Source organism: Doryrhamphus excisus, linkage group LG8 (assembly GCF_037039965.1).
Source record: "Doryrhamphus excisus strain RoL-2023G ecotype Guam linkage group LG8, RoL_Dexc_Guam_v1.1, whole genome shotgun sequence".
Lineage (NCBI taxonomy): Eukaryota > Metazoa > Chordata > Actinopteri > Syngnathiformes > Syngnathidae > Doryrhamphus > Doryrhamphus excisus.
The window spans coordinates 5,375,350-5,391,786 of NC_136364.1; the positions used below are offsets into that span (position 1 = coordinate 5,375,350).

Here is a 16,437-nt window from a genome sequence, read left to right on the forward strand (position 1 = left end):
TTTATTTACAACATATTGCGCAACTGCAGGGTCTTGAGACATGCTAACTCGCAAACTAGAGAGCTAGCCACCTAAATGGTAGCCTTCAAGTTATTTCCTTTCAACTTAAATAGCCAAAAACTTACCACTTCCACACGGATAGGGAGTAAAACTATTAACAGTTATTTAACCTTTAACATGAACATGAATCAAACGTAATATTTTTTTCTGGGTACATGATACCATACAGCATCCATATCAAACTAACATTAAACTTTCATATCAAGGCGGGGGCCTCAAAGTAGTGTCCTGCGGGCCACATTTGGCTCGCGGGCCGCGTGTTTGAGACCCCTGTTCTACATCTGTGTTTTATATATATATATATATATATATATATATATGTATATGTGTCATTTTAACTGTGTTTTATTTATTTTAACAACTCTGTACGGTGACCTTAAGTGTCCTGAAAGGTGCCTATAAATAAAATGTATTATTATTATTATTATTATTATTATTCTCTACACTGCATGTGTGGTGCAGGAAACTTACACATGCGGTTGTGGATTTATGTTGAACGTCGGGCGTACTCACATTCGTACCGTGCCGGACTCGGACACGATCCCTCTCCTGGAACAGTCGTGCTGTATCACTTCCCTGATTTTGTGGATTATTTCCAGTCTTATTCTTTCTGATTATTCCTATGGAGTAATTCCTATGGAGGCCAAATGTGAGTACGCCCCTTGCAGTTAGCTCCGCCCTGTGTTACAGTGGCTCTTAACGGAGAGGGATGGGGTTGTCCAAAGTGCGGCCAAGGGGCCATTTGCGGTCCGCAGTTGGATTTTTTTTCGTAATCTAAATATATAATTTAACAACAGCAGCAATTTTACGAACTATTAAAAGAAAATGTTGTAATTTTACAAAATAATGTTATATTAGGAAAAAGTATGTCATTTAAGTAGCATAAAGTTTAAATATTAAAAAAAAAAACATTTTTTTTAGTTAATATAATATTGTGAGAAACAAACAAATCAAAATAAAATTGTAATTTAGGTTGGGGAAAATCTTATGTAATGGGAATAAAGTCATAATACTAAGAGAAGAAATTATTTTTTTTAAGAAAGCTGCGATATCTCGAAAAATAAAAATTTAAATTTTTTTTTTGTTGTTTTTTGTATAATTGTGTGCATATTGAACTATCATGCTGACAAAAAACAAGAGTTTCAAGGGTATTATATCCACATAAACATGCATTGTTTGTGCTTTATTCTTTCTTAATACATCCTTCCATTGCATTTTGCACAAGTCTCCTTGGTCCTGTTTTTTCTGCTGGCGCTCAGAGAAAGCAGACATCAACCAAAAAGTCCTCTTATTAGTCCTGTCTGCATGTCAGGAGCGCATGCATTCAGGTCCAGACCCAGGGACCAATAATGTCTGGAATGAGTTATGCAAGAACAGATGTTTTATATTGTCCCCGTGTATGCATCGTTTCTATCAAGTTATGTAATTGCAGTTTTGGATTTCAAAGGAGCCGTAATTAAGCCAAGCTTGTCTTCCAAACACCTCGCCAGCGGCTTGCACATGTAACCCTGTCATAAATATACAGTGAACGTTTTCATGCATAGGTTGTTATCATGTAATAAAACGCTTCTACAGCAGGACAGCAGTGGCCTTTTCCTCTAAACACGAGAGAGTGACGTCACAAGGCTTCCTGTTTGGGAAGTGCATGTGGAAAGAGTGATGACAGACCACAGGCGACCCCAGCAAAGCTCTTTGGTCTTCCTGACCTCCACTTGATAAAGCCGGCACTGAAGTGACACTGAGCAGACTTTTAGGAAGTCCAAGCCGTGTAATTCTGTCGCTGGTGTTACTAAATGTGCATTTTTTTTGGGTGTGCGTGTGTCATGGAAAGCTGCAGCAAGCGCACAAAAGAAGAGGCTGAGTTTGTTCTTGGAGAAAGTTGGACAGGAAATGCCAAAAGCACATCTGGAAGTCTTACATTCAGGAAGTCTATGCGTGACAGCACAGAAGAGGCCTTTTGGAGCACAGCAGAAGCCTGCATGCACTCCACTGCTCAGTCGGGACGTGGTAGCGTTTGCCCACCTATGAACGTTATACTCCATTAGGGGGGAAGGTCCATCCCCAATCTCTTACCTTTGACCTGATGATTGGTCTCTACCGAGACACCTTCTTGGGAAGACATTTTTAAGAAAAATAATAAAAATAATAAATAATGTTGTAAATAATATAATATAATAATAATGTAATGTAATATAATATCATATTAATAATATATATATAATATAATTAATATAAATAATAAATAATCTTTTTTACCCCAGCAATAATAAATAATGTTATAAATAATAATATAATAATATAATAAAATATAATATAATATTTATAATAATAATGTAATGTAATATAATATATTCATAATATTAATAATATATATATCATATAATTAATATAAATAATAAATAATATATTTTTTACCCTAGCAATAATAATGTTAGAAATAATAATATAATATAATAATGTTTATAATAATAATAACGTAATGTAATATAGTATCATATTAATAATATTAATAATATATATATAATTAATATAAATAATAAATAATATTTTTTTACCCCAGCAATAATAAATAATGTTATAAATAATAATATAATATTAACAATATTAACAATATTAACATTAATAATATTAATAATATTAATAATATAGTAATATAATTAATATAAATAATAATAAATTTTTTTTTACCCCCAGCAATAATAAATAATGTTATAATATAATATAAAATATAATATACAATTAATAATATACATTATATAATAATATAATTGATATAAATATAATAAATTATTAAATAATTTTTTTTTTTTTTTTTTTTACCCCCAGCAAGGCTACAGATAACAATAAGGCTTTGGCTGAAAGGCGGACAAGTGGTTAGTGGTCAGGAAACCGAGGATTCCAATCGCTGTTGAGGATGTTCTCCCTATACATGTGTGGGTTTTGTCCAAAAGACTAACGGGACTAACGGGACTAACGGGACCACCCCGCTTCTTGCTCAAAGTCAGCTGAAACAGGCTCCATCTGACCCATGACCCAAACAGCTTCAATGAGTGTTTGCTGTAATTACACACTTTAGCCTCTAGGTGGTGCTGTAATGCAGCTGACCACCTGATAGAATAGGAACGTTTCATGAGTGCAATATTATTGTGAACATTAATAATTACGAAGAGTAAAACTATCCCACATGGACGTTGCATGGTTGTATTTTTTTTATTACATCAATGCATGCAACTTTTGCCCATTCATGTCGCATAAATTGACATTTGCATCTATGAGGCGAACTGATGACAGGAAACAAAGTTACCTATGCGTGCAATGGAGCAAAGATACGTTTCGGAATAGCAATTTTTACCGGTTGACGTAAGAGGTGGGTCTGGTCGTCATGACAACCAATTGGCACCGAAATGTGTAGCGGCTCCGAGGCCCCGCCCCCCTGTACAAATACCCCCATGGCTTTGACGTCAATGCACGTCAAGCGGAGAACATGATGCCTCTTTGCGAGTCAACTCTGCCTGATAGAAGGAACGTCAAGCCGAAACATTAGCTCCTCCATTGTGCCCGGAGAAAGAAAGGTGTGTGTCGGTGACACGGTGTGTGGAAAAAGACTCATTTTGAAAAAAAAAAATGTCGCCGCCGCTGATGTGAAGGAGTGTCGTCACCTTCGCCGGAAGACTTTTTTTTTTTAATGGACGAGCTTTCCAGTGGTGGCCATGCTGGTTAGTGGTTTGTTTTTACGCGTTATCTTTCACGGCTCAAGGAAGCGTGTGTGAGCCCGCGGAGGCACCGCCGCTACACGGCTACCACCACCACCACCACCGCTGCTACCACCGCCCCCGGTGTGCGTACGTGCGTGTGTCCCCCCCACCAGCTCGTCTGCCGTCGAGAACAGCATGGTCATGGCTGACGGCGTCCACAAGCCGCTGCTCCGGGGTCCGGTCCGCGTGGGCTTCTACGACATCGAGCGGACTTTAGGAAAGGGAAACTTCGCCGTCGTCAAGCTAGCCCGCCATCGCATAACCAAGACGGAGGTGAGTCCAAGTTAGCCTGGAAGCTAACTTTAGCTACCGTTCAGTTAGCTTTACCCCCAGTTACATAACTTTTAACGAAGGGGGGGTGGACTTTGAACACCTCTGGAGGTTCTCCCCGACATTGTGGACGCATGGTTTCCGCTCAGAGTAAAGTTTTTTCGGGTGTTTGCTCCTGGAGTGAAGCGGACGGGCTGCACGTTTGACCCCGCTTGGCAGCAGCCGCCGCCGGTGCCGGTAAGCGCTGAGAGCGCTTGACGGTGCCGGGATGTAATGTAATGTAAACAATACTCTACACACCGCACACACATTATTAATTCACTACTTATTTCAAATCCAAATAAGCCTAATCTCTCTTTTTTTGTGTGTTTTTGTATTTTCATAATCACAGTTAGACGCTGGATCATTGCTTGTGTAGTCCTCTGTGCTCCCATGCAGTACCACCCAGTACCATACACCTGTAGCTTATATTATTGTAGTACTACATAGCCTAGATAGTACCACCTTTACTTATTTAACCCGCTTGTGTTTTACATTTTAATGCATAAAAGTAATCACATAACATTTGTTTATTGCATCAAGGCTTTTTTGACTTTGTCAGGAAACTCTATTTCAACAAAATAAAAACAAAAAAAAATAATTTTTACTACATTTTAAAATCTGGTTGAAATTATGACCACTGCATTGTTAGGGTCGGTTTCGACCCGGTTACAATAATATGACTATAAAGCAATATTTTGAGCCACAACTGAAATCATAAGTGTCACAAGCTTGAGTGGGTTAACACAGGTTAGAATACAATTTAAAAAATAAAAATAAAAAATTGAGTTGTGGACTCCGATAGAGCAGCTACACACAATAACCAAGCTTGAGTGGGTTAACACAGGATATGTTACAATGAAAACTATTATGCTCATTTTTCGGCCCTTTGTATTGAGTTGTGGACTCCTATAGAGCAGCTACACACAATAACCAAGCTTGAGTGGGTTAACACAGGTTAGAATACAATAAAAAAAAATAGTTGTGGACTCCTATAGAGCAGCTACACACAATAACCAAGCTTGAGTGGGTTAACACCGTAGAATACAATAAAAAAAAATCAAAAAAATTGAGTTGTGGACCCCTATAGAGCAGCTACACACAATAACCAGGCTTGAGTTGGATGATGGAAAGAATGGCAACAAGTACAGTGAACCAAGATCTGGACCTGTTCTGCTTTTTCATTTCACTTTATACTAAAGTTGTGTTGCTGAAAACAATAACTGTTCTACCTTTTCTTGACATTAATATATATTAATATATAATATATAACTTTTTTTAAATTTATCTGCAATTAATTGGCTCCTGGCTGCACGGCAGTTCCATTTATTTGTCCTCATTAGGGTCGCAGGTATGCTGGAGCCTATTCCAGCTGTCTTTGGGCAAGAGGCGGGATACACCCAGGACTGGTTGCCAGCCAGTCGCAGTATCGTTTTCTCAAAACAAAGTAAAATGTGTACTCGTTTCAAATGACTCTATATAGTCTATTGGCCCCCTTTGCAGTATCAGTCGTATTCTTATATGCAGTACTACCCCATACCATACACCTGTTAACTACACTTTTGCCCTAGGGCTACTACCTTTACGTATTTATTTGTTTTAAATAATCCGGTGCTACTACAATGGGGAATAATTAACATCTACGTTAAGCTGGCATCACTCCTAATTAATTTACCTAATTTACCTCCTAATTCAATTTACCTGGGGGCCACTGGAACTAGGGTCTAGGCAAGGCTGGGCCGCATCAGGTCCCCCCCCCCCCCCAAAAAAAAACACATTTATTAAAAACAGAAAAATATACAAACTTTTTCAGTGCTTTGGTTCCAATTTTCTACAATAAAAGCTCTGATAAAACATTCCACTGTTCTCAAATATCTTAATTTTTATTTTTCTGCACAAAATAAGATGAAAAATAAACAAATCAAGAATAAAGAAAATCAATCAATCAGTAATAAATAAATATAATAAAAATAATAAAAACTTAAGAAAGCACATATAGTTGGTGGGTAGACAAATGATTTTTTTCAGATTAAAATGAACAAAGCATTATTAGAGCCCTGTAGACATGACAAAACACGACTATAGTCACATTTATACTCTTTTTATTTACAACATATTGCGCAACTGCAGGGTCTTGAGACACATGCTAAGTCGCAAACTAGAGAGCTAGCGACCCAAACGGTAGCCTAGTTATTTCCTTTCAACTTAAAAGCCAAAAACTTACCACTTCCACACGGATAGGGAGGATAACTATTAACAGTTTTTCTCAAACTAGTGTCCTGCGGGCCACATTTGGCCCGCGGGCCGCATGTTTGAGACCCCTGACATAGACTCTGTTCCTCTTCTTCTTTGCCTGAGAGTAAGCTGTCTTTATGGCACCGTCTTATGCCGCTATCTCGAGCAGATATCTGCAGCTGTGTGTCAGACAGACCGCCACGGGAAGTCTCTGCTTGATGTTCTTCCTCTGCCACGCAATCTTGACAGTCTAGATCAGGGGTCTCAAACTCAATTTACCTGGGGGCCACTGGAGCTAGGGTCTGGGCAAGGCTGGGCCGCATCAGGTTTTCAAAAAAACAACAACAAAAAACAACGCATTTATTAAAAACAGCAAAATATACAAACTTTTTCAGTGCTTTGGTTCCGATTTTCCACAAGAAAAGCTCTGATAAAACATTCCACTGTTCTCAAATATCTTACTTTTTATTTTTCTGCACAAAATAACATGAAAAATAAACAAATCAAGAATAAAGAAAATCAATCAGTAATAAATAAATACCATGCTCCACCATGTTCCATTGACCCCACGTACCATGCACCGGTACATCTCTTGGTTTACGACCCACAACAGCACCACCGCTATAAACCAAGCCAAGAGTTTGTCTATGTGTAAACACATAGCGGTATGTGGGGCAAGCTGCATGGGTCGGCGGTCTTGTTATGTAATCCAAATAACGATGTGATTTAGCGCTTTCTTGACAAGAATACGCCAGAGAGATCTTTGCTTGGGAAGTGTTCTGCATACACGCAAGCACTCACGCAGACGTGCAAGCAGTTCGGCGACATTGCTGCCTTTCGATATTAGAAACGATGCTTACTCTCAGGCAAAGAAGAAGAGGAACAGAGTCTATGTCAGGGGTCTCAAACACACGGCGCAGGACACTAGTTTGAGGCCCCCGCCTTGATATGAAAGTTTAATGTTAGTTTGATATGGATGCTGTATGGTATCATGTACCCAGAAAAATTATTACGTTTGATTCATGTTCATGTTAAAGGTTAAATAACTGTTAATAGTTATCCTCCCTATCCGTGTGGAAGTGGTAAGTTTTTGGCTATTTAAGTTGAAAGGAAATAACTTGAAGGCTACCATTTAGGTGGCTAGCTCTCTAGTTTGCGAGTTAGCATGTGTCTCAAGACCCTGCAGTTGCGCAATAAGTTGTAAATAAAAGGAGTATAAATGTGACTATAGTCGTGTTTTGTCATGTGTGCAGGGCTCTAATAATGCTTTGTTCATTTTAATCTGAAAAAAATCATTTGTCTACCCACCAACTATATGTGCTTTCTTAAGTTTTTATTATTATTATTATATTTATTTATTACTGATTGATTTTCTTTATTCTTGACTTATTTATTGTTCATCTTATTTTGTGCAGAAAAATAAAAAGTAAGATATTTGAGAACAGTGGAATGTTTTATCAGAGCTTTTATTTTAGAAAATCAGAACCAAAGCACTGAAAAAGTTTATATATATTTCTGTTTTTAATAAATAAGTTTTTTCTTTTTTTTTTGGAAAACCTGATGCGGCCCAGCCTTGCCTAGACCCTAGCTCCAGTGCCCCCCAAGTAAATTGAGTTTGAGACCCCTGGTCTATGTGGTCATTCTGCAAGGGGGGCCTTTTTTGTACGCGGACGCCACGCACACCCAACGAGTAACTAAAAGGAAAGAAAGTAGGCCATGCGACTTTGGGGCAGAGCTGGAAACTGTACAGCAAAACAATCATTACCTAGACCTAGGTTAGGTTTAATGACTGATACTGCAAGCCCCCACTCATTAAGACTCAGGTTAATCTGGTTATGATTGCGAGGTGGTGCAGTGGTTAGTCTAGCCAGGTAATTTGCAACCGTGGACACCTAGTACCTCACATAGTCATTTTTCAGTGTCGGAATCAAACTCAGGTCACGCATGGCAACTACAGCGGCTTGGTCCAGTTTGGCCTAGTAAGGGTGGCCAAGGTCAAATACGAGAGTTTATGTGCATAACCTACTTAATTGCAATATTATTTGCGATCTGTGCTCCTGTGTCAGTCCACAGAACAGGAAGTAAGCTTGCGTCATCTCTGACCTTTGCTGCTGTGTTCCAATAGTCTTTTTTTTTTTTCACTTTTTTTTACCTTCAAAGTAGTCCTTGTTCTAAAAGTGACCTTGTGCAAAAGGCCGCTTCATGTTGTGATGTCTCGAAGGCCCAGCTTGAATTTCATTTTAGGGTTTAAACTTCCTGTTGTGTTAGCTTTCTGGTATCATGTCTTATGTTAACGGGTCGGTTTTGACGCGGGTATTAAATCAGCTATAAAATCCACTAAAAACTTCTTGGTTACCTTCTTAGGTTTCCTCACCCATGAAAATGTTGGTTTTAATACTTTTGGTGTGAGCATGTAGGCCTTTTTTTGTCACTATACCCCTCCATTTCTATTTCCAAAAATGGTGAAATCAATTCATAACCAATCATATTAATCGGTTATTTTTAGCCTTATGCATTATTTTAGCTGTTTGAAGTATTTGTGATTTTAGAAATATGGAGTTAGTATGTTCTCTGTTGGCGGCATTATGAATTATCCTTACTGACCTTTTTTTTGCAGTACATTCAGCCAGTGAAGATTGCTTTTATAGTTATAGTTATTGTTACCATCAAATTAGCTTCTCATGTCTTGGTTACCTTCTTAGGTTTCCTCATCCATGAAAATGTTGCTTTTAATACTTTTGGTGTGGGCATGGAGGCCTTTTTTTGTCACTATACCCCTCCATTTCTATTTCCAATAATGGTGAAATGGACCGTAAAAGAATCATATTCCTAAATTGAAGGTTGTTTTGTTAATTGGCTATTACTGAGTGCTATAGAACATATCTCTTAAAGTTTGATTTAAGTTTGATTTATTTTCTCATTTTAGTATTAATCACTAAAGAAACATGTATGGTGTTGGGGTGAATTTTGACCCATATATATTCATGTCAAGAAAAGGTAGAAAAAGTTATTGTTTTCACCAACAGAACTTTAGTATAAAGTGAAATGAAAAAGCAGAACAGGTCCAGATCTTGGTTCACTGTACTTGTTGACATTCTTTCCATCATCCAAATTGTAAATGTGAAATCAGCCAATCAAATGAGTGAATTCACCTCACATGTCCCGACATTGTTTTTATGCTGGTATATTGGAAAAAAAAAACGGTCAAAATGAGAATCCCCTGACGTTAACCCACTCAACATTGGTTATTGTGTGTACCTGCTCTATAGGAGTCCACAACTCAATACAAAGGGCCGAAAAATGAGCATAATAGTTTTTATTGTATTCTAACCTGCGTTAACCCACTCTAGCTTGGTTATTGTGTGTAGCTGCTCTATAGGAGTACACAACTCAATTTATTTATTTAAAAAAAAATTGTATTCTAACCTGTGTTAACCCACTCAAGCTTGGTTATTGTGTGTAGCTGCTCTATAGGAGTCCACAACTCAATTTATTTATTAAAAAAAAAAGTATTCTATCCTGTGTTAACCCACTCAAGCCTGGTTATTGTGTGTAGCTGCTCTATAGGAGTCCACAACTCAATTTATTTATTTAAAAAAAAATGTATTCTATCCTGTGTTAACCCACTCAAGCCTGGTTATTGTGTGTAGCTGCTCTATAGGAGTCCATAACTCAATTTTTTTTTTTTTTAAAAATTGTATTCTAACCTGTTAACCCACTCAAGCTTGTGACACTTATGATTTCAGTTGTGGCTTAAAATATTGCTTCATAGTCATATTATTATTATAACTGGGTAGAAACCGACCCTAACAATAGAGTGGTCATAATTTCAACCAAATTTAGTAAAAATGATTTTTTTTTTTTTTGAAATAGATTTTCCTGACAAAGTCAAAAAAGCCTTGGTGCAATAAACAAATGTTATGTGATTCTTTTTATGCATGAAAATGTAAAACACAAGAGGAGGGTTAACACCTTACCTAGGTGTTCGCGTCCATTTCGAGCCATCAAAACACTTATTGCTACATGTATACGATGTATACTATATACTGCACTGTGTCAGAGTCCACTTTAAGCTTCAAAGTAGGAATAGTCATAAATCCCTGCAAGCGTAGAACGTCTTCAAAGGAGTAGCATTGGACATCAGCCGGGAGCTGTAAAAATCGTTGGATTTCAAACCACTTGGAGGTCATAGTGTTTTTCACAAGACTGCAATCTATATGTGGCAGCGGGTGGGTTGTCATCAATTTGCATAATTAGCCATGATGTGCATGCATGTAATTGTAATGGACACAAAGTGTGTGAAAACCAAATGGAAATAGACTACATTTACACTGCAATGTATGGTGCTAATTTGTATTTTTGCTAAAATTGTTGTGCAGATGACCACAAAAATGGTAATTGTGAATGTGGGCATGCGCAAAATCTGACATAACTCACCGTTAGCATTGGTAACGTTCGCTTATGTAATATGGTTTGTTGCGAATGGCAAAAAAAAAAGTTTATACCTCTAATCCATCTTCACTATGACGTTTACCTGTTTACCTTTAATACCTAGCCAGAAATATTGCAGTATTGAACAAAGCAAAATTTGACACTTATATATTTGACACATATTGACACTTACTATGGTACCCATTATGTCATTGGATTGTCATATCACCTTGTACTTCGGGACGGGACAAAAATAAAATAAAATAAAAATCTAAATTAATAAAAAAAATTAAAATAAAAATTAGAATTGAATTATATTATTATATTAGGAAAGCAGGAAGTGAACAAATGGAACAGTTACTCATTGTAATAAAATAAAAAAATAAATAAAATAAAATGAAAAAAAAAACAAAAAATAACAAAAAACCCTTAAACTATATTAGGAAAGCAGGAAGTGAACTGTGTATACACGTAATATGAATTAGAATTGAAAGCGCTAATAATTACCCTTTAACCGATACCAATGTTTGTGCTGTGTGTGTGTGGGTTGGGGGGAGACACATAAACACCAAGCACAGTGGCTTGTGTGTTTTCTCAAAACAGTGGCGTTTCTTTCAGCGTCGTACGCAAGGGGTTGCTGGGAGGGGAACTGGCCTCCATGTTGACTTGTGTGGATCACATTGACAAAATGGTGTTCCTAATTGTGCCCTTCTGTGTCATTATTATTGATTCCTATGACCATCACTTTGCAGGTGGCCATTAAGATCATTGACAAGACCCAGCTGGATGCAGTCAACCTGGAGAAGATCTACAGAGAAGTTCAGATCATGAAGATGCTGGACCATCCGCATATTATAAAGCTCTACCAGGTGAGCATCTCGACAATAGAGACAGAAACACATTCTGGTCAACATCATAGATGTTGGCCGATCCCAGTTGGCCGAAACCGATCCAAATACCGATCACATACACTACCGCTCAAAAATTTGGGATCACTTTGAAATTGTTTTGGCCAGTCCGATATATATATATATGGCTTTTTCTTGGTAGTCCTGCCACGAAGTCCAGCATCCCGAAGTGGCCGCTTCACTGTTGATACTGACACTGGTGTTTGACGGCTACTATTTAGTGCAGCTGCCAGGTCTTTGTCTTAAACTACACACTCTAAGATATTTGTCTGCAGCGTTTTTCTGTCCTCGTTAGACCCAGTTTGTGCTGTTCTCTGAAGGATGTAGTTAACAGCATGGTAAAAGATTTTAGTTTTAGTTTCAATTTTTTTAGATGTGCATTGTTTTTCTGTCCTTGTTAGACCCAGTTTTTGCTGCTCTCTGAAGGATGTAGTTAACAGATTAGTAAGAGATTTTAGTTTTTGTTTAGATTTTTAGATGTGCATCATTTTTCTGTCCTTGTTAGACACAGTTTTTGCTGCTTTCTCTCAGAAAAAATGATTACGTTTGATTAATGTTCATGTTAAAGGTTAAATAACTGTTAATAGTTATCCTCCCTATCCGTGTGGAAGTGGTAGGTTTTTGGCTATTTAAGTTGAAAGGAAATAACTTGAAGGCTACCGTTTAGGTGGCTAGCTCTCTAGTTTGCGAGTTAGCATGTGTCTCAAGACCCTGCAGTTGCGCAATATGTTGTAAATAAAAAGAGTGTAAATGTGACTATAGTCGTGTTTTGTCATGTCTACAGGGCTCTAATAAGGTTTTGTTCATTTTAATCTGAAAAAAATCATTTGTCTACCCACCAACTATATGTGGTTTCTTAAGTTTTTATTATTATTATTATATTTATTTATTACTGATTGAATGATTTTCTTTATTATTGATTTTTTTTTATTTTTCATCTTATTTTGTGCAGAAAAATAAAAATGAAGATATTTGAGAACGGTGGAATGTTTTATCAGAGCTTTTATTGTAGAAAATCGGAACCAAAGCACTGAAAAAGTTTGTATATTTTTCTGTTTTTAATAAATGCGTTTTTTTGGGGGGGGGGAACCTAGGGTCTTGCCCAGACCCTAGCTCCAGTGGCCCCCAGGTAAATTGAGTTTGAGACCCCTGCGTTAGATTGTTTAGACAAAGCAGACGAGTGTTTATTATCATTACACAACCGCATGACGCTATCCCAGCTTTTGTGCCATTTTTATTTTGGTGTGTGTCATTCTTTCCAAACGGCCCAACCATCCAATCACTTGGGCTCAATTAGCGATTTCCTTTCCTGTCTCTAACTGCCGTTGGCCCTGTGGCCCAGTGGGATGCCTGCGCCAGTGAAGGGAGGCGCATACGCCCCCATTCTTGATTATGTGTTGTGTTCAATTTGCTTTTCTGCATTTTAGCGCACGGATCAGGATTACAAGTGTGTACAGTGATGTCGGAATTGTTCCAAAGTGTCAATATTTCATGTGGAAACACAAATCTTAATCTCTTGGGCCCAGAAGTCACCAAAGTTGCACAGCTTGTTAAAGGAATCAGCTTGACGTCGCTTGTGGAGCTGGTGGACGTTTCAACACTTCTGCTTAAAAGATGCCCCATGGCTTCTCATTTGGGTTTAGACATAGTTGGGCCACTCTGTCACCTTCACCTTCAGACGACCTGTGAGGCGTCTTTGTCTTAAACTACACACTCTCAGATATGCAGCGTTTTTCTGTCCTTGTTAGACCCAGTTTGTGCTGCTCTCTGAAGGGAGTAGTTAACAGAATAGTAAGAGATTTTAGTTTTTGTTTAGATTTTTAGATGTGCGTCGTTTTTCTGTCCTTGTTAGACCCAGTTTTTGCTGCTCTCTGAAGGGAGTAGTTAACAGCATTGTAAGAGATTTTAGTTTTAGTTTAGATTTTTAGATGTGCATCGTTTTTCTGTCCTTGTTAGACCCAGTTTTTGCTGCTCTCTGAAGGACATAGTTAACAGAATAGTAAGAGACTTTAGTTTTTGTTTAGATTTTTAGATGTGCATCGTTTTTCTGTCCTTGTTAGACCCAGTTTGTGCTGCTCTCTGAAGGGAGTAGTTAACAGAATAGTAAGAGATTTTAGTTTTAGTTTAGATTTTTAGATGTGCGTCGTTTTTCTGTCCTTGTTAGACCCAGTTTTTGCTGCTCTCTGAAGGGAGTAGTTAACAGCATTGTAAGAGATTTTAGTTTTAGTTTAGATTTTTAGATGTGCATCGTTTTTCTGTCCTTGTTAGACCCAGTTTTTGCTGCTCTCTGAAGGACATAGTTAACAGAATAGTAAGAGACTTTAGTTTTTGTTTAGATTTTTAGATGTGCATCGTTTTTCTGTCCTTGTTAGACCCAGTTTGTGCTGCTCTCTGAAGGACGTAGTTAACAGAATCAAAAGAGATTTTAGTTTTTGTTTAGATTTTTAGATGTGCATCGTTTTTCTGTCCTTGTTAGACCCAGTTTGTGCTGCTCTCTGAAGGGAGTAGTTAACAGCATGGTAAGAGATTTTAGTTTTAGTTTAGATTTTTTAGATGTGCATCGTTTTTCTGTCTTTGTTAGACCCAAAGAAAGATTTTCAAGTGATCCCAAACATTTGAGCGGTGGTGTAGATCGACCGGTAAATTGAGAGCTTTGGTCTCTTATCACCATGACGATCCGATGCCGTCGCTGCGCCGATCCGTATGTGGACCTCACGCTACCACCTTCCCTCGAGCGTGAATAAGACGCCGAGATACTTCAGAAATACAAGAATGAATTGACAATTGTGATCACTTTTACGTGTTTAGCATATCATATTTTGGTTCATACATCACATCACTATTGGCGAAAAACCTCTAAAAAGCCTCACCAAAAAACGTTGCATCCCAATTTATAGTTTGGAATTTGAACATGAGACATTATCGCCCTGAGTTATTTCCCTGCATAATGTGTCGTCACAACAATGAGCCTGTTTTCTGCGGGCGGACACAGTTAATATCTTCCAGTGACTGCTATGAGGAAGTTCAATGTCACTACTGTATATTTAGTACGTTGCCTTCAAAGTCACTGACAGTGTAGGAACACTCAACGTTCTGCAGCAGCAGCAGGCCGTTTACACATAAATACTGAATGGAGCCTTGTTTTAAAGCAGGGGTCTCAAACACGCGGCCTGTGGGCCAAATGCGGCCCGCAGGATGCTACTTTAGGCCCCCGCGTTGATATGAAAGTTTAATGTTAGTGCGGCCCGCGCAAGTTTGATATGGATGCTGTATGGTATCATGTACCCAGAAAAAATTATTACATTTGATTAATGTTCATGTTAAAGGTTAAATAACTGTTAATAGTTATCCTCCCTATCCGTGTGGAAGTGGTAAGTTTTTGGCTATTTAAGTTGAAAGGAAATAACTTGAAGGCTACCATTGAGGTCGCTAGCTCTCTAGTTTGCGAGTTAGCATGTGTCTCAAGACCCTGCAGTTGCGCAATATGTTGTAAATAAAAAGAGTATAAATGTGACTATAGTCGTGTTTTGTCATGTCTACAGGGCTCTAATAATGCTTTGTTCATTTTAATCTGAAAAAAATCATTTGTCTACCCACCAACTATATGTGCTTTCTTAAGTTTTTATTAATATTATTATATTTATTTATTTATTACTGATTGATTGATTTTCTTTATTCTTGATTTGTTTATTTATTCATCTTATTTTGTGTAGAAAAATAAAAAGTAAGATATTTGAGAACAGTGGAATGTTTTATCAGAGCTTTTATTGTAGAAAATTGGAACCAAAGCGAAGGTTTTTTTTTTTTTTTTTTGAAAACCTGATGCGGCCCAGACCCGAGCTCCAGTGGCCCCCAAGTAAATTGAGTATAAAGTATTAAAACCTTTTGTCATTTCAACTATTGACAAACACAAGTCTATCCTACCCCTCCATCTGGTACTTTGACAATCAGTAACTGTTACATTTGTTCACTTCCTGCTTTCCTAATATAATTGAAGTTATTTATTTCTTTATTTAATTATTTTTTGTATTTTTTAAATTAATTGTATACATTTTTGTATTTTTTAAAATACATTTTTGTATTTTTTTAAATATATTTTTTAATTTTTAAAAATATATATATTTCTTAAAATTTTTATTTTTTTCATTTGAACATGCATCAGATTCCAATTGAGTGCATCCCATAATCAGTTCCCAGTTCCACATGTCCAAAAGGAGTAGGAAGAAGCAAAGCTTATTAAATCCTACCCCTCCATCTGGTGCGTCAATCAGAATGAATACCTTGACGCCGTATGATGACGCCTCAGATGCAGAAGTCCAAACTGAAAAGTGTTATGAAACTGCTCTTCCTTCTTCCAAGAAACATTTCCTGGCTCTTCCAATCGGTCAGTGTAACAGATGGAAAATTGATCATCAACAAATAAGCGTGGGATTTGGAGTGTGAATGTCTGGCTCGGTGTGTCTGATTCACCCTCCCTTCTCGTTGCACCCTCCCACCCTCCGCATTTAATTCTGTTTCATCTCCTGAATGTTTCTGCTTCTAAATCGGGTCTCCTCCTCCCACACAACGCCGCACGGAGCGAGCACCGCAATGGTTTTTTCAAGTCCCATTCAAATATCCAGCCATGTATTTCCGTTCTCTTGCACCGATAACTGTACGTATTGGTTTGCATGCAAGTAATGTCTTTGTGTACTTTGTGTACTACTCCCATTGAATGCTCCGCCCTCTGCCCCTTTAAG

At 37.6% G+C, this 16,437-nt stretch overlaps 1 protein-coding gene across 5 annotated transcripts in view; it reads left to right on the forward strand.

Moving 5' to 3' along the window:
- The first annotated feature begins 3,523 nt into the window (after nt 1–3,523).
- sik2b (salt-inducible kinase 2b) overlaps nt 3,524–16,437 on the forward strand; it is a 57,543-nt gene continuing 44,629 nt past the window's right edge. For 4 of the 5 annotated variants that reach the window (XM_058079466.2, XM_058079467.2, XM_058079469.2 and 1 more), the window contains exons 1-2: nt 3,524–4,088; nt 11,543–11,659. In XM_058079466.2, coding sequence (XP_057935449.2) covers nt 3,951–4,088; nt 11,543–11,659 — 255 coding nt within the window. In that variant the 5' untranslated portion in view covers nt 3,524–3,950. Of the gene's footprint in view, nt 4,089–11,542; nt 11,660–15,922; nt 16,353–16,437 lie in introns of those variants that run through there. The other variant, XM_058079471.2, reaches the window with a different exon arrangement.